This window comes from Emydura macquarii, unplaced genomic scaffold (genome assembly GCF_026122565.2).
Source record: "Emydura macquarii macquarii isolate MOO-44397 ecotype Brisbane River unplaced genomic scaffold, CSIRO-AGI_Emac_v2 contig_2975, whole genome shotgun sequence".
Lineage (NCBI taxonomy): Eukaryota > Metazoa > Chordata > Testudines > Chelidae > Emydura > Emydura macquarii.
The window spans coordinates 2,231,595-2,255,506 of NW_027133112.1; the positions used below are offsets into that span (position 1 = coordinate 2,231,595).

Genomic DNA, 23,912 nt, shown 5'->3' on the forward strand with positions numbered 1-23,912 from the left:
CCTCACAGGAAGCTAGTCACAAAACAAAGAAGTCATGAGATGTGAGGCAAAGTACTGTCACTGATCATAAACTAGCCAAGAGGGAGAAAACAAAGCATTGGAATAAAAAGTCAATTTTCATCATGGCACAAGATTAACAGCAGGATGTCACACGGTCCTGTACTAGAACTTTTGTTGATTAATATACTGATTAATATATGGAAAAGAGTGTGAGTACTGAGAGGGCAAAATCCGCAGATAACAGAAATTTGTTTAGATTAGTCAAGGCTTGAGAAGATTGTGAGGAACTTGAGAGATCTAATCAAGCGAAGTAAGTGGGCAACATGGTAGCAGATAAAATTCAATTTTGTTAAATGTAAAATACTGCACAATGGAGTGAATAATCTGAACCACTAAAGCAACTTGCAGAGTTCTAAATTAACTGTATCAACTCAGGAAAATACCTGGCCATCATTATGGGCAGCTCAATAAAGACTGCTGTAAATTGTGCAGCAGCAGTCAAAAAAGCAAACAAAATGTCAGGATGCTTAATGAAAGGGATGGAAAATAATATGGAATAAATCATAATGCCATTATAGAAATCAAAGGTATGTCTTCACCTGGAATACTGTTTTAAATTTCTTTCATCCTGTGCAAAAAAAAGGATATAGAGAGGCTTCAAAGACAGATGTGAAAATAATTAGAGTATGAAAAAATGAAGAAGAAAGATTGAAGAAATTAAGGCTCTTTAATTCAGACAGTCAGTAAATTCCAAAAATGAAACAGGAAGTTGGCAAATTCAAAACTGATAAAAGAAAATACTTTCTACTCAATGCACAATTAGACTGTGGAACTCATTGTTACAAGATATCACTGAGACCAAGAACATAGCAAGATGCAAAAGAAGATTGGACATTTATATGCACAACAAAAACATCTAGGTTCTAATAGTAAATATTTTTTGAAAAGCAAAGCAACAGTTTTGGAAGGGATATAATCTCTCCTGTTTGAGGGAATAAAGCAACCTCCAGTTATTGGGGATTATTAGGAAAATATAACCCAGAGTCAGGTTATCCTGCTGGGTTTCTTGCATCTTCCTTTGAAGCAGCTAATATTGACTTCTGCCAGACAGAAGATACTAGAATAGATGATTCACTGATCTAAGCTATTCCCATGTTCATAAAAAAACAACTCTGTAAAAATTGCATTCTGAATTCCCATGTTAATTAACTCTCTATGATTCCATATCCCATATCCACAGTTTAAAATTAAAAACATGTTTCTAACTTCCAGCTCAGAAAATTCAACTTGGGCTCTTGGAGTCAAGTTGAATTGTTTCTATTGTGCACATCACTTTCAATAATAAAAGCTCTGAAGACTAAATTTGTCATCAGTGACAACTGTGCAGTCCCTTCTGGCTTCAAATTATATCCTCGGTGACAAAGAGGCATTCTCAAATGTCCCTCACTATGAGGAATGTCACTCTTCTTAGACACAGAGTTCCCTATGTTCCACACAAATTTGGCCTCTCCTCACTTTTATTGTTGAAAATCACTTACTTAAGAATTAAAGATGCAAGAAGCTAAGGTTATAGATTGAAGGAAAGGAAGGAATACACCAAAGAAACCCACCAAACTGTAAGTTTCCTGCATAAATATTATTTCTGTGTCCCAATTTTGGGTCTGTCACACATTAGTGTCCCACATTTGGATACTGGAAGATTTAGGCATTTGGTTACCGCTCCATTGCCTTTAGTGGTTTCCATAGGCATTTACTAATGAATTTAATTAATGGTGCATGAGATGGAACAGACTCTTGGTCCCTCCTGATGCTTATGTTGGCTGTGCAGTGCTAACAGGAGTAAAGAGAAGCAAGATTTATTTTTGTCACTAATATTAGTGGATAGGACTCTAAACACACAGAAGGAGCAAATTTTTTGAGAAAAAAGGTGTCATTTTTACATACTTTGCAGAGTAGAACTGCAGAGTTCATGCAGAGTAAACTGGCATGAGAAAAAAGCTGAAATGCACCTCCTTTCCATATGAAATATGGCTTTCTAATGCAGTTCTGTCCTAGATGTATGTCAGTACACCACCGAGCTATTATGTTAGGACGAAAACAAAATTTGGGGGCTGTTGTTCCTTTCTGTTCACTCATCCCAAGCCTTTGGTAGTAAAAAAACTAAACAAACAAAAGAAAAGAGAGAAATTCTCTCTCTCAAAGAACACAGAAGAACATAAGAATGGCCATTCTGGGTCTGACCAATGGTCCATCAAGCTCAGTATCCTATCTTCCAACAGTGGCCAGATGCTTTAGAAGGAATGAACAGAACAGGGCAAAAATCAAGCGATCCATCCAGTGTCATTCAGTCCCAGCCTCTGGCAGTCAGAGGCATAGGGACACCCAGAGCATGGGGCTCAATCCCAGACCATTTTGGCTAAAAGCCATTGACGGATCTGTCCTCCAAAAACTTATTGAATTCTTTTTCTGAATCCACTTATACTTGTGGGCTTCACAACATCTCCTGGCAACAAGTTCCACAAGTTGACTGTGCACTGGCAAAAAGAAGTACTTCCTTTGGTTTGTTTTAAACCTGCTGCCTATTAATTTCATTGAGTGACCCCTTGGTTCTTGTGTTATGTGAAGAGGTAAATAACATTTTCTTATTCATTTTCACCATACTAGTCATGATTTTAAAGATCTCTATCATATCCCCCCTTAGTCATTTTAATTTCTCCTCATATGAAAGCTCTCGCATACCCATAATCATTTTTGTTACCTTTCTCTGTACCTTTTCCAATTCTAATATATCTCTTTTGAGATGAGGCAATCAGAACTGCATGCAGTATTCCAGGTGTGGGCATACCATGGATTTATATAATGGCATTATGATATTTTCTTATTCTGTATACCCCTTTCCTAAAGGGTCCTAACATTCTGTTAGTTTTTGACTGCCGCTGCACATTGACTAGATGTTTTCAGAGAACTATCTATAGTGACCCCAAGATCTCTTTCTTGAGTGGTAACAGCTAATTTTGACTCCATCATTTTGTATGTAGAGTTGGAATTATGTTTTCCAATGTGCATTTCTTTGCATTTATCACGAGTGAATTTTATCTGTGATTTTGTTGCCCAGTCACCCAGTTTTGTGAGATCTAACTCTTTGCTGTCTGCTTTGGACTTAATTATTTTTGCCACCTCACCGTTTACTCCTTTTTCCAAATAATTTATGAATATGTTGAACAACACTGTCCAGTACAGATCTTTGGGGAAACTGCTATTTATCTCTTTCCACTCTGAGAACTGACCATTTATTCCAACCCTTTGTTTCTGATCCTTCTTATCCCATGACTGCTTACTTTGCTTACGAGCCTCTGGCGAGGGACCTTGTCAAAGGTTTTCTTAAAGTCCAAGTATACTATATTCATGGGATCACCCTTGTCCACGTTTGTTGACCCCCTCACAATATTCTACTATTTTGGTGAGGCATGATTTCTCTTTACAAAAGCCATATTGACCCTTCCTCAACAAAATGTATTCATCTATGCATCTAATGATTCTGTTCTTTACTATAGTTTCATCCAATTTGCCTGGTACTGAAGTTAGGCTTACTAGCCTCTAATTACCAGGATTGACACTGGAGCTTTATTTAAAAATTGGTGTCACATTAGTTGTCCTCCGGTATCCTATCCTATCTGGTACAGAAGCTGATTTAAGTGATAGGTTATATACCATATATATAAACAGGCACCCAACTGAACAAGTGTACTTGCAAATACCTTGAAAATCAGTAGAAAAGTGTCAAAGTTGCTACTCTAAAACTTTAAGTTAAGCCAACACTTTTCCAGAATGAGCTTTCAACCCAACAGTAATAAAGGAAACTCTTAGCTCTATAGGTCCCATTGATGCAAACTGATCCAATGCATCTGCAGAAGCAACAAGACTCTTCTTATATGGATTGCTGTGGTGATGTTGATCCCAGGATATTAGAGAGAGAAAGTGGGTGTGCTAATATCTTAGGTAGATAACAGCCTGGCACTCAGACACCACAGAATACACTTTGAGGAGAAAGTCAGCACTGCTACAAAGATCAACAACTCCCACGACACACCTTTGAAGATCCATTGATCCTACACATGCCTATCACATGTGGTGTACCTCATCCAGTGCACTAAATGAACTTACACAAATGATAAAAGACAAATGCCATAACATCTGTGGGCAAACCCTTTTCACAAAGTGATCACTTTATATCTGACCTCTCAGTACTCATCCTCAAAAGAAACCTATATGACACCTTCAAAAGATGAGCGTGGAAGCTTAAATTCATAACTCAGCTAGACACTAAAAATCACGGACTGAATAGACACACTGGATTGATGGCTTATTACAACAATCTGTAGTCTACTAATCTTCCTCCCCCATCTTTTTTTTCCTCCTTTACTCACTGTGATTGGAGAGGTGTCAACCGGCCATTTCACCTTGAATGGTCCCTTGAAATATGTGTTAATGACTTATGCTAAACAATCTGCTCCATCTTGTATTTAGCTGTGACACACTGGGTATATCTATATGGGAATAAAAGCCATGCAGCCTGGTCATGGCTGGCCCAGGTCAGCTGACAAAGGCTCAGACTACAGGGCTAAAAGTTGTGGAGACGTTCAGGCTGGAGTCTGAGTTCCAGGCCCCTGACCCTCACAGGGTCCCAGAGCTCAGGCTCCACCTGGGGCCTGAATACCTATGTGGCAATTTTTCAGCCCCAGAGCTTGAGCCCTAGGGGCCCGAGTCAGCTGACCTGGGCCAGCAACAGGTTTTTTATCCCTGTGCAGACATACCCTCTGAGAACATTCTCCAGACCTGAAGAAGAGCTCTGTGTAAGCTTGAAAGCCTCTCTCTCTTATTAACAGAAGTTAGTCTAATAAAAGATATCACCTAATCCACCTGTCTCTCTAAGACTCTTCTGATGCAACTAGTTTTTAAAAGAAAAAGAAAAAGAAAAAACAGTGCCTCTTGGTCTCTTGATGAGTATGACACCATTAATGACATCATTTACTTTAAAAAAGGGATTTCCCCAATATCAGAAAATAAACTCTGGCGACACCAATAAAATCAAATACTAGCCTGAAAATAGCTAAGGACAAACTAACAAAGATATGTCAATAATTCTTGTAATAATATTATAATAGATCTATATGACACATAATGATGACTTCAATGATTTCTAGAATAACTGCTTTATAGTTGTATCAAAGCTCAACAAAGGCAATGAATTTGTTTTAGGTTTATGGAAAACATAGTAGCGTGGCTGCTTATTGATGCCTTAATGAGGAAATCATTTCATGGGTCGACAGAGATACAGCCAGAAAGATAAGACTACTGGTACCTTTAAAATTCCATTAAAATGACATGATAAAGCCACATTCATCAGAAGCATTGTGAGGAGGAGAGAAAAAAAAAAGAATAAAAGCAAAAACTTTAATGTTACGCTTAAAACATTTTCGTTCCTCAGGTGACTGATAAAGATCTAGCATCTGTAGCATATGCAAGGAGCTTTTCTTCTTATTTTTGCAGACATACCTTGGCTGACCTAGTAATTGCCCCAATCTCTGAATAAAGATCTGTGCTGTCTGGGAATTTTTCTACCACCATAGTGCAGACATGGTGCAGGAGGGACTGCTTATGTACTGTGTCCTTGACTTCCGGAACCTTCTCGAGGTAGCTTAACTCAAAAGCTTTGGCCTGTGTAGAAGAGGAAACACATCTTTTAAAAAAGTAAGTTTATTTTGTCCACACAGATCTCCTCAAAGAAAACATTTACTAAAATATACAATGTGTGAAAGGGCGAGGGGAAGAAATTACTCTTTTTAAATAAAAAGAATCCCAAAGCAAGAAGAATACATGACTCTTTTTGACACAATTTTACATACTTCTGAGGAGTCAATAGATGCCTAGATCATTCCATTTGCAATGAAAAGACCAAGGACGTGATTCTTGTGAGTGAGTTCCAGAGGGGTAGCCGTGTTAGTCTGTTTTCAGCAAAACAACAAGAGTTCTATGGCACTTTAAAGGCTAACAAATTTATTTGGGCATAAGCTTTCATGGGCAGAAACCTACTTCATCAGATTCTTGTTAGTGTGAATCAAGAATGTCTCTGCTGAAGTCAATGGGGCTACACTGGTGTAAAATTGTGTGCCTGGTGCCAAATCTCTCTGTGGTTATTCTGAAAGGGGAAAATAGCATTTATGCAACATACAATGTAGATTTTCTTTTTAAAATTACATGTATGTGTTAGAAATACATATATACTGGGCCATAACTGTGATACGAGGTACGGAAGCTGATAAGGAAACTCTTGTGATAATAGTCACTAATAAAATGATAGGGTAACAAAAGATTACATTGGTTCCATTTAGAAAGTTCCCAATGGCTAGTAAAGTAGAAAGGATAAATCCCAAGGTTTTATTATGCTCCAGCTGGTCCATTCCTTCCTTCAGGTCTAAAAGAGGTTCTGCAACTTCCTATCATTAAAAAAAAAAAAAAAGATGAGGATTTTAGGCTCTCGTAGATCCTTCTGTCTTAATATTAATTATTGCAAAATTTCTAAACAATGATCCCACAGAGAGCTGGCAGTCCTGTGGTGCTGTATCTCTTCCTTGCTGCAGCTACTAACTCACATAACAAACCAGCAGAGAAATAAATGAAAGATCTCTGAAAGATGCTTGTTCTCGTAAGCAACTGCTGTCCTTGTCACAGGGAAGTTATGGGATTGCAAATGGGAGAAACTTTACTACAGGGGGCTGTGGTATTTGAGTTAGAGGCAAAAAAATCATCACTAATGAAATGCCTTAGTTCTAGTTTTTGTGATCTTTCAAGTGCAAATAACACCTAGAATATTTGGTGAGTTGACATCTTTAATCTGCCTCTACAGTTCTCTACCAATGATGCCATCTCTGAGATATGAATGTGACTACTTCTGTATATCAGTCTGTAACTTTAAAACTCACAAAACATTACAGTGTCAAGCTCTACAAAACTGCCCTCTGATTTTAACCTTTTAACTTGCAAACTCTTAATGTGCCTCCTATACACACAAGTTATCTGCGGGCAGGCATATATACTGACAGATTTACAAACATAAATTCTGCTCCATTATCTCAGGAAATGGACTACACTATATAGTTCAAAGGCAGAGAGAGATACAGTAATTGAAATAAATGAGCTTATTTCTATATCTTTTTGTGTGGCCAAGGGCTGTTTATTTTGTATGTACAATAAGGTACATATAGTTCTCAGTCCTTTCTATCAGCAAATTTAATTTTAGTCATCTGTAACCAGTATTCTTTCTCCAAATTATTATTCTGTTGTGATCTGAGGAGCCAAAATTAAGCCACGGTATTTCAGGCAGAGTGGCAAAACAACTGAGAACTTCTCTGCTTAGAAGAAACATGATGCAGATTATAGGGATATTTTACCATAAACATGTGCAGGGAGCTACAAGTGAATATGCATTAACAGTCACTATCATACTACCATATTGTATACATCAAAAGAAAAAGAGTACTGTACATTTCATTTTAGGCATATTGGTAGGGGCGAAAAAATTCAGAGGCAACGTGTGATAATTTACACATCAGAATATCGGTGTAAGGGAGTCTAAGGCCATGACTACATACACAAATCTTGCACCAGTTTAAGGTTTATGTCTACACTACAGACACTATGTAGCACAGCTAGGTCACCATAGCTCTGCCAGCATAACGCCCTAGTGCAGATGCAGCCTCTTCTGATGGAAGGGTTTTTTTCCATCGGTGTAGGAACAATACCTCTCTGAGCAATGGCAGCATTCTTCTGTTGACATAGCTGCATCTACGCTGGGGATTAAGTTGGCATAGCCACAGTGCTCAGGGGTGATTTTTCTGACCAAGGCAGCTATCTTGAGCTAACTGCTAAAGGTAGACCAGAACCATGTAAAATTGATTTATGTATAGCTTTATTGATTGATTGATTGATTGATTGATAGCTTTATTTGGTAAATCACTGAATTAAGCTAAAGCAATACAGGCTAGTTGTAAAGCCAGGGATAACTAAATTGATTTAAAAACTGATTTAAATTAAGCACGTATAAGCCTTAAAATGGTGTAACTTACTTGATACTAGACTAGATAACAAGGTAGCTCCTAGCAAGATCATATTAGGCATAATGAATTTGCCTCAGTTACATCTTCATATACATCTTCATGCAGCCAAATGATATGTAATTTATACCATCTTGGAATCCCTTATATACATCTGCTGATTATTCTTATTTATTATTATATGCATTAGGATAGTGCCTAGAGGCCAACCATGAAGAGGGCCCTTCTGTGTAGGCGCTGCACAAAAAGCGTAATAGATAGTCCCTGCCCTGAAGAATTTACATTGTTAATAGACAAGACAGACACATGATAGGGGAAAGGGTTACAACATCTAGGTTGGTGGAAATGTCATGTAAGTACCACAGATTTTTTATGGGGGATAGGGAATTTTTGATTTTTTAAATATCAGGGAGTAAAGTTTATTTAGAAGGAGATTAGTTTAATTAAAAGATAAAGGAAGGGAGATGGGACATTGCTGGGAGGGAACATGGTTGGAGGAAGAGAAAGGGCAGGAAGAAAGAGAACATGAAGTGCAAATGGAGTGAGGCTGAAGTGAAGTGATTGTGAGGAATGGCATGGGGAGATTCTTAAACTTCACTTGCAAAGAAAAAAAAACAAATTCTGGTATAAATTCCAATTGAAAATCCAGAAAGGAATTTTAGGTAGCCAGAATGTAATCTGCCATACTTTCATTTGGTCAGAACATGCAGATTAACATTCTCTTTCCTACATCAAGTGTCATAAGATCCTTCAAAACTAGAGAACGTCAGCACCACCATTTTACAGCTCCAAAGTAATTATGACAGAACCTTATAATTTTTATTCTAAAGAAATATAATTTGTGAGAAAGTATGACATTTCATTAACGAATGATAGCACATGGTATCCAGTTCGATCAGGCTTTGGGTTTAATCATTTTGTTGCCGAAGAGAAATGAAAGGGAATCCTTGTCTTTCCCAGCTTAACTACTCTGATTATTACACCTGTTTGCACTCATTTATGATCCTTTAAGTTTGTCAGCGATGAAGATATATTTGCACACACTGACCTAAGTTTAAAGACTTTTCCCTCCTGATTTAGGAGATCTATCTCAACAAAAACTATATTCCTCTTTCTAATAACTTCAAACTTCTTTTAAAATGTCAAATTTTTGTATAATTTGATGGCATCTGAATTACATATAATTTGGTGCGAAGGACTAGCATTAATGCAATGTCCATATTGAGAGGCCAAGCACACAAAAGACAGAAAATGGAGACTTAAAGTTGAAACTTAACTCCGCCACCCCCACCCCTTGTGCCTTAAAATATGATCTCACTTTAAAGTGGAGGACATTAAAAAGACAAAAAATATCTAAGATCCATGATTATTTCCTATTCTAAATATGGTAAAAAACTTCTGTTTCTCAGATACCTCTGTGTTATGTGCATAGTAATTATTGGCATATATTGATATTTTAATGGTGAGTGTTGTATAGATGCAAAAAAAAAAATTTTAATCTGACCACGTGGAAATATTTTATTTCTTTATTTTCTTTCACACGCATACAGATGACAAAAACAGCTGAATCACTTTTTCTCAAACTTAATTAAAAAAATAAAATATTGCAGGACTAACATAAAGCATAGAAAATTTCAGTCCAAAATACGAATTTACTTTGAGCAAGTCTTGAGCAACTGAAATAGGGGAGTTATAGTGGAAGCTGCAATTGCACTTTCACTATAGTGCTTGCTAAACACAGACACGCTAACACGATCTAAATATAATCATTAAAAAAAAAGAAAAATTAGTACATTTAGTCCATTCTCCTGCCAATAAAGGATTGTTCCTGGTTAGTCCTGCTTTGAGCAGGGGGTTGGACTAGATGACCTCCGGAGGTCCCTTCCAACTCTATGATTCTATGATTCTGTGTTCCCTACAATATATTTTAGGCCCACTCGCTAGTCCAACTTAAAAGATCCAAGCAACCAAGCTGCCATCACTTGAGAGACTTTTCTAGTCTTAACTGACCTCACCGATAGGAAAGTTTTATTGATATAAGGACAATTTTTTCTTGATCAATTTCACCTCTTCATTTTTAGCTATTTCTCTTTTACTCAAAATCACCAGAGACTGACTTGAGCACTGTTACCACAGTTTCAATACAAAACTCTCAGCAGAAAATAAAAGATGTGTCATAAGAGTCTAGTGAAAAGGAATCTCGATCTTACGTCGAAAGTGCTGGGTAAGGAGTGACAGAAAGGTTACGACTGTCAGTAACAAAGGATATTTGTACTTATTTTTGCACTATTGAGTTCACTGGTCCTCTAAATCATTCATCCTGAGTTAATGATTGCCACGCCCCTCCGATCCCATAATTTTTTAAATGTTTGTTTAAGTTGAAAATATTATCATGGGAATGTGTTGACATTTTGTTATTTTTCAAAATTTTCAGTAAATTTCAATTTAAAAAAAACCAGGTAAACATCTATTAAAAATAGATAAAAATTCAGGAAGTAGAGAATATGACAACAGGAAGAGCCCAACTCTAACCTCTGATGAAATCTGGCTCTAGAAATTAAGTGCTAATATCAGCAGATGAACATCTTTTGCAAATACTTAGTGAGGAAATTCCCCCACAGGGAATTTGCGAGATCTGATAGGAAATCTGCATTTTAATACATTATTTCTTGGATTTTGTTTCAGCATGGGATATCATAAAGTCCAACGGGAAAATAAAGAGATTTTGTATTCATTGAGCTACTACTAACTAAGTCTCTCATCAAGGATCAAGCTTATTCCTTGTACAACTTCACTGAAAGTAAAATAGTTACACCAGAGATGAATTTGGCCAAAAATATTGAAACCAGATGAATTTTGTTTGTCTGTTTTACCAGTCAGGAACTTGATAAAATAATATTTCAAAATTTACCAAAGCATAAAATAATAATAAAAAAAAGTTGTTGAATGTTCACAAGTGAATGGATGAAATCACCGAAATGGTGACTCTTCCTCACTCATCCATCAACAATCTACCTTGCATCCACGTACACAAACAATTTACAAATGCAGCTATTGCTCTTTGAATGAATACTGCACATCAACAAGTGCAGCAGCATTCTGCCTGCGTACGAGTGACTCTGCTAAAGAGCAAAATTAGAAAAACATCTGAAAGACAATCTTAGACCCCCCCTCCCCCATTCAAGAGATTATAATAGCAATAACGAGGGATCCCATATCCCAGGAAACTTATAAATTAGCTAATCAAAAAATATAATGATTAATTCTCATCATTGGTCATAACAAGCCAGATTCCAATATTCTAAATCTTTACGCCAGCAAAACTCCCACCCACTGATTTTAACAAGTGCTTTGCCGGAATAACATCTGGGTAAGACGTGAGTAAGGATTTGGCCCTCCTCACCAGGAAATTCCTTGTTCCTAAATCATTATTGCCTAATTAAAGGAAGGAAGGTATAGCCCTTAATTTGTTTTGTAAAAAAGAGCTAAAATATTCCCTCTTCATCCAGCCCATCTCCTGTTGGTCACCAAAACAAAAGCTAAAAACAATTCAGTCACCACACCCACAACATAGCCAGTCACGTAATAATAAAGACTGAACAAGGTGAAATAAGGACTCGAAATGGCCTTATCCTAGGCAGAGGAAGCTTACCTTTTCCACCAGCTCGTAGTCCATTTTGAAAGCCCAGAGCTGGAGTCTAGCAGAGAGCTCACTGATGGAGGAGAGAGTGAGCAGGAACTGCTCTGCGCTGCCCAGTGGGATGTCAGGGTTTGCCATCTGGGCCTCCTGGATCTTCTGTTTTTCTTCCTCCGTAGGAATCATAGTTAGAATTTTCTAGAAAGAAAGACAAAAGACATTATTTTTAATCAGATGCACAAGACGAATGATTTCAAACATCTTTTTCCATGTAGGGAAGGGTGAGGCAGAACAGGCAATTTCATACAGTATATATCCGGAAACCCTTTTTTTCAGGCAGGTGTCTGTTCAGACAATTAAGTATCACACTGAAGACTTGATTCTGACGTTCTTTACACTGCTTTTACTTTGTGGCGGTGGGATTCCTGACTCATGCAGCTGTAAGTCAGAGCAGAATCGTACTGTGATTATATGCAGCACAAACCACTGCACAGGAAACCAAACTGTAACAAGGCAATCTAGAACACATGCAATGGGTCTACAATTGTAATTAAAATTCATTATTATTTGTTTTATTTTGAGGGGTGAGAGTGATTAACCATTGGAACAAACTAAAAAGGGAAGTGGGTAGATTGTCCATTTCCTGGTGTCTTCAAATCAAGACTGGATACCATCCTGGAAGATATGCTTTAGTAAAACAGAAGCTATTGAGTGCAATACAGGGGAAATTGGCTGAAAATCTAAGGCCTATGTTATACATGATGTCAGACTAGATGACCTAATGGTTCCCTCGTGGTCTTAAAAATCTATGAATTGCTCAATTCATTAGAGGACGTAGAACAACAAAATAACTCAGATACCGGGTACAGGTGAAAACATGTTTTTAAACCATGTACCATGAAAATTCTTTTTAAATGGCAGCATTTTGCATTTTTGTCGGTAGGAGTAAAGGAACCCAGACGGCAAACCATTTTAGGGTGATAGCAGTGGTGGATGGCTCACCTATATAAAATGTACAATATTGGAAGAGCTATTATCCTTCCCTAATCCCACCCCATGTTTTTTTTGCCATGTAATGTGACAACACTATTTCAGCATGTGTAGGTGAGTCCTAGAAATACACCTCTGTTTAAGATAACTATCCAATGTGGAACAACTGTTAAAGTTTTAATTAAAAGCGTGCACTTCATAAAATGGGGCCTGCTTTTCCTTTCATCTGACAGGTTTACAGCACTGATGAAAGAGGATTTCAGCATGCTCATTTGCTGCTGTCAGTACTGCTTCAGAAATTTACATTTCCTTTTAATTCATGGATTTTATGTGCTTGTTTACATGTGGCAACTTTCCATCTGCTTGCTCTCCAGGGTCATTCTCGGAAATAAGATTTTGCTTCTTAATGAGTTTTTAAGCAAGTACACACATTTTAAACTGAAAAAAGAAAAGGAAAGAACATAAATGCATCAAATAAGTGAGGACCTATGGCCTGCTGAACACTGCTTCATTAAAGGTGGAGTGGTAGGTTTTCAACAAGAACTATGTTCACTCACTGGAAAGAATGTTAGGCTTTTTCTGTAGCCCTCTGTAATGACAGAATCAATTCTGGAGAGGTGAAAAAGTCAAAGAAACACAGGATGTGCCATACCAGATCACACCACTGATCAATCCAATCTAGTATCTTGTTCCAGGAGGCCAGTGACTGATGCTTCAGAGGCAGCTGTTCCCTCCTGTACTAATACATCTCAATGTTGCATGTGGGTATGGGGAGTGAGGAATTCCCTCCTGACCCCATCAGCCTTTGAGCAATCAAATTATTTTATCTATCAAATCCAGCCACAGTACATGTCCTCATAACCATCTTTCTACAGCAGTGAATTCCACTTAAAGAAGCATTTTCACCGGTTAGTTTTGAATATATTATGTTATCTTTCAATTTAACGAAGTGTCTCTTTATTCTTATACTACACAATAACAAGACAGTCTGGTTTTCACCTGAGATATGCAGATGGAAAGTGTAAAGTCTGCACTCATTTCAAACAGGTAGTGGAATCATTCATTCTATTCACTCACTTGGAACAGAAGAGGGATAATTTAGAATTAAATTTCTGTGCTCCTCCCCCTGTTATTATTACATTGTCTTTATACTGCGGTACAAGAGACAGTACCTACACCAGAGAACTTACAATCTAAAAATGAAAATAATCAGCCTCGGGGTGATGGAAGGGGATATATATTCAAGAAAATGATCAAGCTGATAATAAGGGAATACAATTTCTGTCCTGAAATTTATATGATCACAATGTAAAATACAAATTGAATTCTAAGCAGTATCTGTGTTTCCCTGACACATATCCTGAAAACAGCTTAAAATTACTGCTGCGTGCATTTACCAAAGACAGCCTTCATTTACTGAAATCAATATGGTTTCTTGATTTGTTTTTATGATCTACCTATCTGTAATCAGTTTTATATGCTTACATCAATTGCTAGAACATACCTAGACCAGGTCTGAAAACTGAACTGACTGCCTCAGGGCACCTCTCACACCTCTCTATACCTAGTTCAGTGCTTAGATGCCACTGCAATGTGCACTTTCGAAATACTCAAAGAGATCAGACAAAAAAGGGACAGATTAGACAGACAGACATGGAAGAAATGAGGCCCTCCAGCACCTAGTTCTCTCTCTCTTTTTAAAAGCTGACTTAAAATTCTGTGACCTTTGTGTGGTTGAGTGAGCCAGGATAGTTTGCAACTGGGATTATTTTAACATTCATATACGGACAGTTTAGCAGATGTGAATGATGTAAAAATGCTTTTGATAATTCTGGTCTCAGAAGGGGAGATTCTAGCAGTTACAATACCCTCAATTATCCCCTGCAAATAGCTAGGGCTCCAGGCCGGGACGCAAGGATTTTACCAAAAAAGAAAAGTTTTGTTTTTTGTTTTTGGTTGGTAAAGCATCCCCACTCTAAGAATATTTCAGCAGCCTTAGGGCATTTTAACAAGGGCACTGAAACAGTAAGCTGCATTTCCAAAGGGACTTTCCCCATCCCTGAGCATTGTGTAAACACAGCAGGCCAGACGGAGCTGACAAAGAGCATTGAGTCCAAGCACTCCTAGTTCGCTCTGCTGCTGAGCTGGTTCATGTGGTATGTGAAAAGGAAAAGCAAAAGCCTTATTTGTAGTGGGAGCTTCAAGGATCATCTCCCTGCCACTGAATTACTGCCTTGATATAATCAGAGCTGTTGACTAACCGGCTGATCTCACGCTAGTTGCACTCAGTGCAGAACCAATGCCATAACAACAGGTTTTTCAGAACACTTTGAATCCACTCTAGCAGTCAATTTTATCCCGCTGAGTATTACCTTTGTGCCTTCATCAAAAAGCAATAACATTTTCTTATTTTTGTTTTTCACTCTATGACTAATTTAAACCATTTGTTCAGTGTTGAAGATTGATGAGTCTACCACCTGTCAGTTTATTATTATTATTATTTACACACAATTGACAAAAACTGTGTAAAAACACAGTAGGACAGAAGATTACTGGCACATCATAATAACTCACAACCTCTTTGTTTCCCACTAGATCATAATCAGCTTTGAATTGACTCATTATCTCATAATACCCAATAAGGCCCACTTTGGGTAGAAAGCAAGGAAAAGCTTAGCAAAACCCATAAACAGTCTAGGCTCATATATTTCTTGCTGGTGGGGTGTCACAGTCTGGTATAATTTACATATTCCATGCCCATGCATACCCTTGTAATCATTTGGCCTGGAGTGCATGATTCCAGAGAAAAATCTGTCCAGGAAAATAGTATTTTTTTGAGTATGAAAATTGTTTTTGGCCATCTAGTTCATATGAGATCATGGTTCTGATTATTTTAGTATCTGAGTTTAAAATACCCCCAAAAGTTCCTTTTTTGGATACTCTCAATTGCTGGAACTCTGAAGGGAGGGGAAGATGGGGGAAAGACATATTATAAAACCATTACTCTTCCGGGTTCAGCCATTCTGATGTCAATTTCTATAGTTTCTGATGAAAATACTCCATAAAGTATTAAGTCCCTTCTTGAATTAGGGAATTTTATAGCCAAATATATATTTTCTGACATTTCACCCACTATTTCACAGGCTCTTGTGCCTTTCAGACAGCCATTAACCGTAAAGATCAGTGGTTCACATAATCTTGGGGGGGGGGGGGGGAGGGGAGTCCAGAACTCTACATTTAATGACAACGACCACCTGAATTTATTATGTTTGATTTGGACTCTCAAAAACACATCCAATTTCAGAGAGAAGGGACTGTATCCAAAATACTTCATAATGTTAGTGATATCTAGAAATCAATAACTGACTACCATCACTGCTCCATTCCAATTGGTTTGCTTCTTCAACTATCCATTGAATTTAAATTTTAAGCGGGACTCCTATGTCCCCAAGTCACTTTTAAAGATAGGATTTAGGCGCTTTTGAAAATTTTTTCCCCTCAGTCTTTAATTTCAAATAGTTTTAACCTGATAAAGGCCACAACTACTAATATATAATTGATACAGTATAACATTATACATTATTTTCTAGAACCTTTGAGAGAAACACTGAGCTCCCAGTATGTCATAAAGGGCCCAGCAGCCCACCTCCTCTCCTTCACACCTGCAGTCCACTTGCCACTCAGCTAAATTAGTCATGCTTACATGCACCATGCAAGCCTTTTAGCTGCCCAGTTTGGGCCGGATTCTCCCTCCCTTACTCATAACAAGTCGCACTTTACAAGCAGACTCACTGATTGCCCTCCTTGAGGATGAGTGCTAACAAGTGTTGTGGCTGACTTTCATTTTTGATTTGTCCTTGATATGAATATGTTACAATCACGTTCCGGGCGCGCATGCATGCACACACAACTTTACACTGATTTTTTGCTTATCTCATAAAGAGCCCCAGCCTGCCACTGTCACTCACAATGAAGACAGTACCTGGCTCCGCCAGCAATCCAAACTTGTTTGGATATACTGGGTGCCTCGAAAGAAAGCACAACCAACGTGGCAACTGAAAGATGACTCACTGCTTTATGGAGGTTCACTGGAAAAGGGCACATTTTTGCAGGATCACCTGTTGTGCCCCCCTTTGAAAGTATGGCCTAACCGTTAATCCTCTACGTATTACGTTTAATACACCTGCTTGCTTAAAACCAAGCAGTGTCTCTTTGTTTCTCCTCTTTACATCTCAGGCGTAATTAACTACTCCAAGTTCATGGGCTTTAAAGTACACTACACACTTTGGTATATAGGACCTTAACATACCACTCTTCTTTCTGCCTATCTCCATTATGCACTTTGATTAAAAAATCAAATCAATAGCGAGATTTGTTTTTATTTCACAGTGTAAAGCTTGAGGACAAACTTAATTTTTGCCTTTTGATTTTGGTTCTGGCTGTTTACAACCCAAAAGCTTTTTCATGGTCATAATTTACATAAATCTGTCAACTCTTATAATTTATCTAATGCCATCCTCAGAGGGTTTTTTAATGGCTCCCATGTGTATCTGTTTTCAGCTCAAATTTTGGAATATATTAGCCCTGTGGGATACATCTAAATCCAGCATATCAATAAAAGGTCCTTCTGAGGTTAAAATTATGTCTTCATTATGGGAGCCCAGAAGGTCAAAGGAAACAGAAGAATTCCCCAAAACAAGATTTTGCCCGTTTATTATGCGTGCTAATATATAGCACTATCACTTTACAAACCCACAACTCCCTCAACAGCATATACTATGGGCAGGGCCCCCACATGGGGGGAAAGGATACACTTTACCAGGGCCCCCAGAGGCCCTGGGGGGCCTGGCCCAGGCTGCAACCCCCATGGGCATGTGTGTGAGAGGGGGCCCGTGTTACAAGTTTGTACTGGGCCTGAAAAAATTATGCTTGGACCCTGACTACAGGACCTGCAAAATGATAACTCCCAGTTTGCAGATACTGTGGCATTGAAGTCTTTCTTAAAGCTTCATTTTGCAATGAAAAAGCATTGTATTGAAATTCTGTACGGTGTCTCTGAGAGCTTGTCTTCACTTAGCTCAAGTTAGACCATGTCTACACTACAGAATCTATGTTTGCACAGCCATACCAGCATAGCCCCTAGTGTAGACACAACATATGGCAACAGAAGGGGGTTTTCTGCTGGCACAGGAAAAACACCTACCCGAACGATATTGGCTATGTCAACAGAAGCACTCTGGTTCTGTCTATAATGGGGGTTTTACCAGCATAGCTGTGCCGGTAGAGGAGTGAAATCACTCCTAGGCCTTGTCTACACTTGTGGCAGAGTGTAGGGTAAATGTAGCTACACATCGCTGTGAAAGACTGTGGTTTGTAGCCACATGCAGCAGTGAAAGGCTCTGGTAGGGGAAAGGCAGTGCGGAAAAGCTCAGGCAGTTCCCCGCTGCCGGAGCCTTTCCCTGTGGGCAGGGGACAGGTTTCAGCAGTGGAGAGGCAGCAGGGCAACTACACTGCTAAAAAAAGCTCTGGGACCCTTTGGCTCCAGCCAAGCCTGAACATCTACACTGCAATTTTACAGCCATTCAGCCAGAGCCCGGTGAGCCTGAGTCAACTGACACGGGCCACCTGTTAGTGTTTGATTGCAGCATAGACCAACCCAGAGCGGCCACATTGTGAAGCAAGGCTGGAGCTGCACTCAGTGATTGCATTAGCAGCACAGAGTGATTGAATTAGCAGCTGGTGAGTTGTGTTAATTTGAGTTTGTAGCCTGTCGCTGTATCTCCACTGCATTACTACCTCAAGCATCAGCAGCATTTGAATTTTTTGATTACGGTGGGTGGGTGTTGGTTTAGGCGCAGCACTTGAATTATAGCTTGAGCAAATAGTAACACTGCTATGAAGATAAGCCCTTAGGGGCACAGCACAGATCTCAGAACTCAGGGGAAGGAGACTAATCCTGGGCTGCTCTGGGGCCTCGAAGGGATCCTGGCAAAATTTACACAGCTGAAGTCACAGTTGTCTTCCTGGGCTGCTCGAAAGGTTGCAGAGCTGCCTAGAAGCTCTGCGGTGCTGCATTATGAATCCCTGCACCAACACACCTCTCCTATCCTGCCCCTATGTCAGGGCTTGTGAGGAGTGCTTAGAAGGAGCCTTACAACAGTTTATCCCAGGCTCTCTGCTGGAGGAATTCTCTGGATATGGAGCTTTTGGGGGCCTCCTTCTGCCACTCCAGCCTGTTTACCTGGCTTAAAGGGCTAGAGGGGGCGTGAAGTTCTCATCCTTGTTCTTTTGTGAAAATTTCCACACAGTTCTAGTAGTAGCTTCCTTACATGAAAGCTAAAATTCTTACGTACACAACGTACTCCTTGATTCCTTGGTAGCCAGTCAGTTTGCTACAACAGTAAGAGCTTATTTTTCCAAATTTTGCATGGCATAGGTAAGCAGAAAACCAAAGAAACCAGAGAACAGGCTCAAATCTTTCATGCAGAAATACTATTTCTGCACCCAACAAAAATGAGAAGATGGTGGCTGGAACTATTATTATCAGTGTAGAGTTGACATTTTCACTGAGTAATCAGAGTAATCTGAGTAAGCAGATTCCATTACATTCTGGCAAAATAACACAGAAGACAGTAATTTATAATACTATAGGCAGAGGATATAGCAATGTCTATAGTTAAGGTTTTAGACTTATTTCATTTTAAAGGGTCATTTTCCATTGCTTATAACTTTTTCAATCTTCGCCTTTCTTTCAGAACTTGGCAGCTGTATTCTCAATCTGGGAGCAAAAGAACAAAGATAGTGATGGGAAATAAATTTATTTAGTTAAAAAAAGTTCTGTTGGCAACTTTTTTTTTATGAACTGCTCTAACACAGCAGGGACAGATGGCAAACACTTGAAATCTGGCAGGGAGAGAGTCCCTAAATTGCAGATGGGCTTTTTAGAATGCCAGAGAAAGTTGACTGCCGTTTGTCTAAGTTATATGATTTTAACAATCATACTTGTGCATGATGGGAGTTTGCCACCTCTTAATGGTCAGCCAGCATTCTACTGGGTTTGAACAGGAGTGTGTTGATAGGGAAAATTTGTAGTCCATGCGGTGTTTTTATCTACAATTAATGAAGGTGAAAAGAAGAGGAGATGGGATTCTTCGTTCCATACAGCATGTGAGTGTGTGTAATACAAAGTAAGTAAGTAGGTAAAAAGAAGTAGGTAAAAGGTCCAAAGGAGTCATATCTTCTTCTAAATAATCTGGAAAGTTGTGCATGGAAAGAGGTCAAGTGGATTGTATGAATTCCACAGTATAGAGCATTCTACAGCTATTTAACAAATAGTTGAGTATGGTGGAATTTCTTTGTTTTCCTTTTTAAAAATGTAGGAAATTCCAATAAAAATTCCCCAACCTATGTCACACAATGGTAAGGTTGCAAAGTGAAGCACTCAGACAATTATAAAGTGAAGGTGTTTTGCGCAAACTCAACTCTGCTTCAGTATGAGTATCCATTACAATACAATCTGTTATTGAATGAGCATAAACTATTTTTCCCACATACGAGCCCTACCTCAGTCCAGATATAGGTTGGCTAGTGATGAAACAGTATTATGAAGAGAACTCATTTGCTGCAGTTGTGATATGCAGTGCTGTGAAGGAATCTGTTGTCCACAGAATCACTGTCTCATTCATTGTAAATTACAGGGTGTGTAGTGTGGTGAATGGGACAGGTGTCTAATAAAAGAAGGAGAATGGACTTGAGGTTAATTCACAGGACTGAGATTCACGAGATCTGGGTTCTATTGCGGCTAATGTGTATTTGGGCAAGTCACTTAATACTTTCTGTAGCACAGTAGTTGTTTACTCCTAGTTGTCCCCTGGTGACCAGGCATGGCATAACAACTCTCTCTCTGGGCTACCAGCCCCTGCCGACAGTCGCTCTGGCACTGTGGTGGTGTGTCTGCCTAATGACTTGGCCCTCCAACTAGGTCACTGTCTTTAGTCCACCCCTTCTGTGTTCCCAATTGTCCTAAACTAAAAGTCTTAAAATGTCTTGAGAAACAAAATCCTTCTGCTTTCTCTGGGGTTCTTCCTCAACCACAGACAGTCTTTGGATCTGCCTGCTGCCCCCTTACGGGGTTCGACAACCATCACAATGGGCTTGTCCATCCCCTGCCTTGCAGCCAGTAGGGGAATTCAGTCACTTCCCTGGTTAACCAGGGTCTCTGCTTGGAGAGCTTTTCAGTTCCTTCCCTGCTTTTTAGTCAGTCTCTTCCCCAAGCCTCCATGTCAGGAGAGCTTTTCTTCCTCACTCTCTTCCCTGCAGTTTCCTTTCCTTTCCTTCCCTCGCTGACTTAGGGTCCACCAGGAGCCTTCTTGCTCCCTGCAGTCTCTACAGACATAACTTCAGTCCTCTTTTACATAGGAATCATCTGATTCCTCTCATATGTAGCCCATCCTGTAATTATGGTTGGCTTAGCCCCAGGCTCGCCAGACCACAGGGCAAGCCATCCATTTACACTCTCTCTGTACCTCAGTTCAGTGCGTACATAATACGGCTGTGAAACAGGGAGTATTAATATTTCCCTACTGTGAGAGGCGCTATGAGGATGAATTTTTTAAATGTTTGTGTGATACTCAGCTATTACAATGGAGTGCCACAGAAAGGAAAAAAAATCATTCCTATTCAGTGCTGGGTTTAAACAGTGTGCAGTAAAAAAACACGAGGCCACATATTAAAAAATGAGAAGAAAAAGAAATACAGAATAGCTCTTTTTCCCCTCAGCATCATCCTTCCTGTGCACTGAGGGCTCAATCCTGTAAGGTGCTAAGGACTCTGGCTCTAACCCAGCAAAGCACTTAAAGCATGTTCTTAACTTCAAGCTCATGAGTGGTCCCACTGCTGTTAATGGGAGTAACTCACATTCTTAACTTCAAGCATATGCTTAAGACTTTGCTGAAAGGGGGGCACAGTACTCAGCACCTTGCTGTTTGATCCCTGAATAAGGTATACAAAATAGCATGTGGCCATGTCATAAGAGACTGTATCGGAGTGCATATGAATAAAGAGAAAAGTGAAAGTTGTGCAGGCAACAATATATCATTTCCTGACTTGTGAGCGCTTCGCTTTGCAATCTTCCCTCTTTTGTAGTATATTTTTAAAACAGAAATTATGGACTTCTGGCATCAATCAGGATGCAGCCAGTGAAAAGCTTCCCAGAAAGGATGGAGGTGGTGCAAAGCACTCACTTCCCTGGCTCCAACAGGTGGCTGGCAGGTGGCACTGGTTGGAAAGGTGAGGTGTCCAGAGTAGCTGGTGATATGTTGAGTCTACCAGGGGAGGTAGAAATTTAAGGGAGAAGATGCATACAAGATTGTTTATTATGCATTCTGTTTTGAGCCCTCCCTAGTGTCACAATTACTGGCGGTCTGATTATTCATCTGCAAGATCTGAACAACGTTCTATAGGACACAAGTAATGTAGTCATTGCGAATTACTTGTATTTCACCAGAGGAGAATCAGGACCAGGCATTAAGTTAAAACAATATTTATTTATGTATTTATTTATTTTTGCATTTTAATGTTTGCAGCTCTATTTCCATATTATCTGGCTTTTAACTTTTCCTTCTATTCTAAATATAGGGAGGAGGGTGAGAGCAAAAGAAAAACTCAAAACTGAAATATTGGAAGGTGATCTGAAAATGATATACTCAGTCAGGTATTGATTGAGATTTTAGACAAAAAGCATGCAGATTACTCTTACTGTACATGGTACAGGTTTATTAAAAACTTATAAAATAAATTAAAAAATCAAAATTTAAAAAACAGTAGCAGCAGTTTCTTTTTAGACTCATCAATGTTTTGATAAAAGAACAACAACAGAGCCCATCTTGGATCTTGGTAAGGAGATCTGAAAAGTCAAACATGTAATGGTAAAAATTACATCATCTGTAATCTTTTTACCAACTGGTTTACTTCAAACAACATAAAGTAACATAGAGATGCTATTTTGAGGACAATCAGTCATTTCATTTGTTTTCCATTTGATATACAACCTAGAACTGCAATAGCAAACAGGCCATGAACTTTATTAAACCTTATAGCAGTTCCAATAGTTCTAGGAACTGTGAATTTACTCCTTGTTGATACCTGAGGTGTAAGTGTTCAGCATTTATTTTTAATATATATGTATAATAACCTGGATTTTAGTGACTTAAATAAATGTGAAATTAAATTTTGAGGGAATACACAAACAAAGATATGTGCTAGCACTCTGAAAATCTCAACAGGAATGTAGATTAAAATTTTTATAAAAGTTAAGCACTGAAATACATATTTTCACACCAAATAAAATAGCCTGATTTTCAGAAAGGCAAAGCACCTGTAGCTTCCACTGGACAGCAATTGGAGTTCTGAGTACTCTGCACATCTGAAAATCATAACCATGGATTTAGAAGCTAAAGTTTAGGGACCCACCCTTTGAAAAAATCAGCCTTTGAGTAATAAGGCTGCATAAGTTTGCGTGCAAGAATCTGCAGTTATATAGAACTAATTTCAACCCCCAAGGATGAAAGTAAGGCATATTTTTCCTTACATAGAAATGATCTACATTATACATAATACTTGGGCAAGATTATGTGCTCACAACTTAACCCTGACCATATTAGACTATCCCTTCTTACCTCTATTCCCTCCTTGTTTAAGGCATATTCATCAAAGTTCAAAATAGCAGTCTTGATAGTTCTTGGAGGGGGTAGCACTGTCAATCCAATATTAATAGCATTGCTTCGTTTTGAGTCCAACACAATGATCTCTTGTCTCTTTCCATCTGCAGCTGTTTTCTTGGTAAACAGGTAAAAAAAGAGAAGATTAACTCTTCCACTTTCATACAATTCTCTGATAATACTAAGCAAAAATGTACATCTGTCTTCAATGACTTGTACTTATATAACAGTACCAACAGTGAGAATAAAATCTAGTGCATCTATCGTGCAAAACACAGGGTAAATTCTATGGTCACACGCATCTCCAGTGAAGTTAATGGGGGTTGTCAGAGTTTCATCTAGAAGGCAGAAATTAGTCTTATAACTTTACAAGATAAATTTATTATGTACTTTTAACTATGGGGCTTAGGAGTACAGAAATTTGGGACAGGATTCAATAACTGTAAAGAAAGT

The 23,912-nt window shown here is 38.7% G+C and overlaps 1 protein-coding gene across 11 annotated transcripts in view; it reads right to left on the reverse strand.

Annotated features, from left to right (window-relative positions):
• FHOD3 (formin homology 2 domain containing 3) overlaps positions 1-23,912 on the reverse strand; it is a 586,676-nt gene that overhangs the window by 67,509 nt on the left and 495,255 nt on the right. For all 11 annotated transcript variants that reach the window (XM_067569969.1, XM_067569968.1, XM_067569967.1 and 8 more), the window contains 4 exons: positions 23,418-23,576; positions 11,767-11,949; positions 6,378-6,497; positions 5,557-5,718 (listed from right to left, as the gene is read on the reverse strand). In XM_067569969.1, coding sequence (XP_067426070.1) covers positions 5,557-5,718; positions 6,378-6,497; positions 11,767-11,949; positions 23,418-23,576 — 624 coding nt within the window. The remainder of the gene's footprint in view (positions 1-5,556; positions 5,719-6,377; positions 6,498-11,766; positions 11,950-23,417; positions 23,577-23,912) is intronic.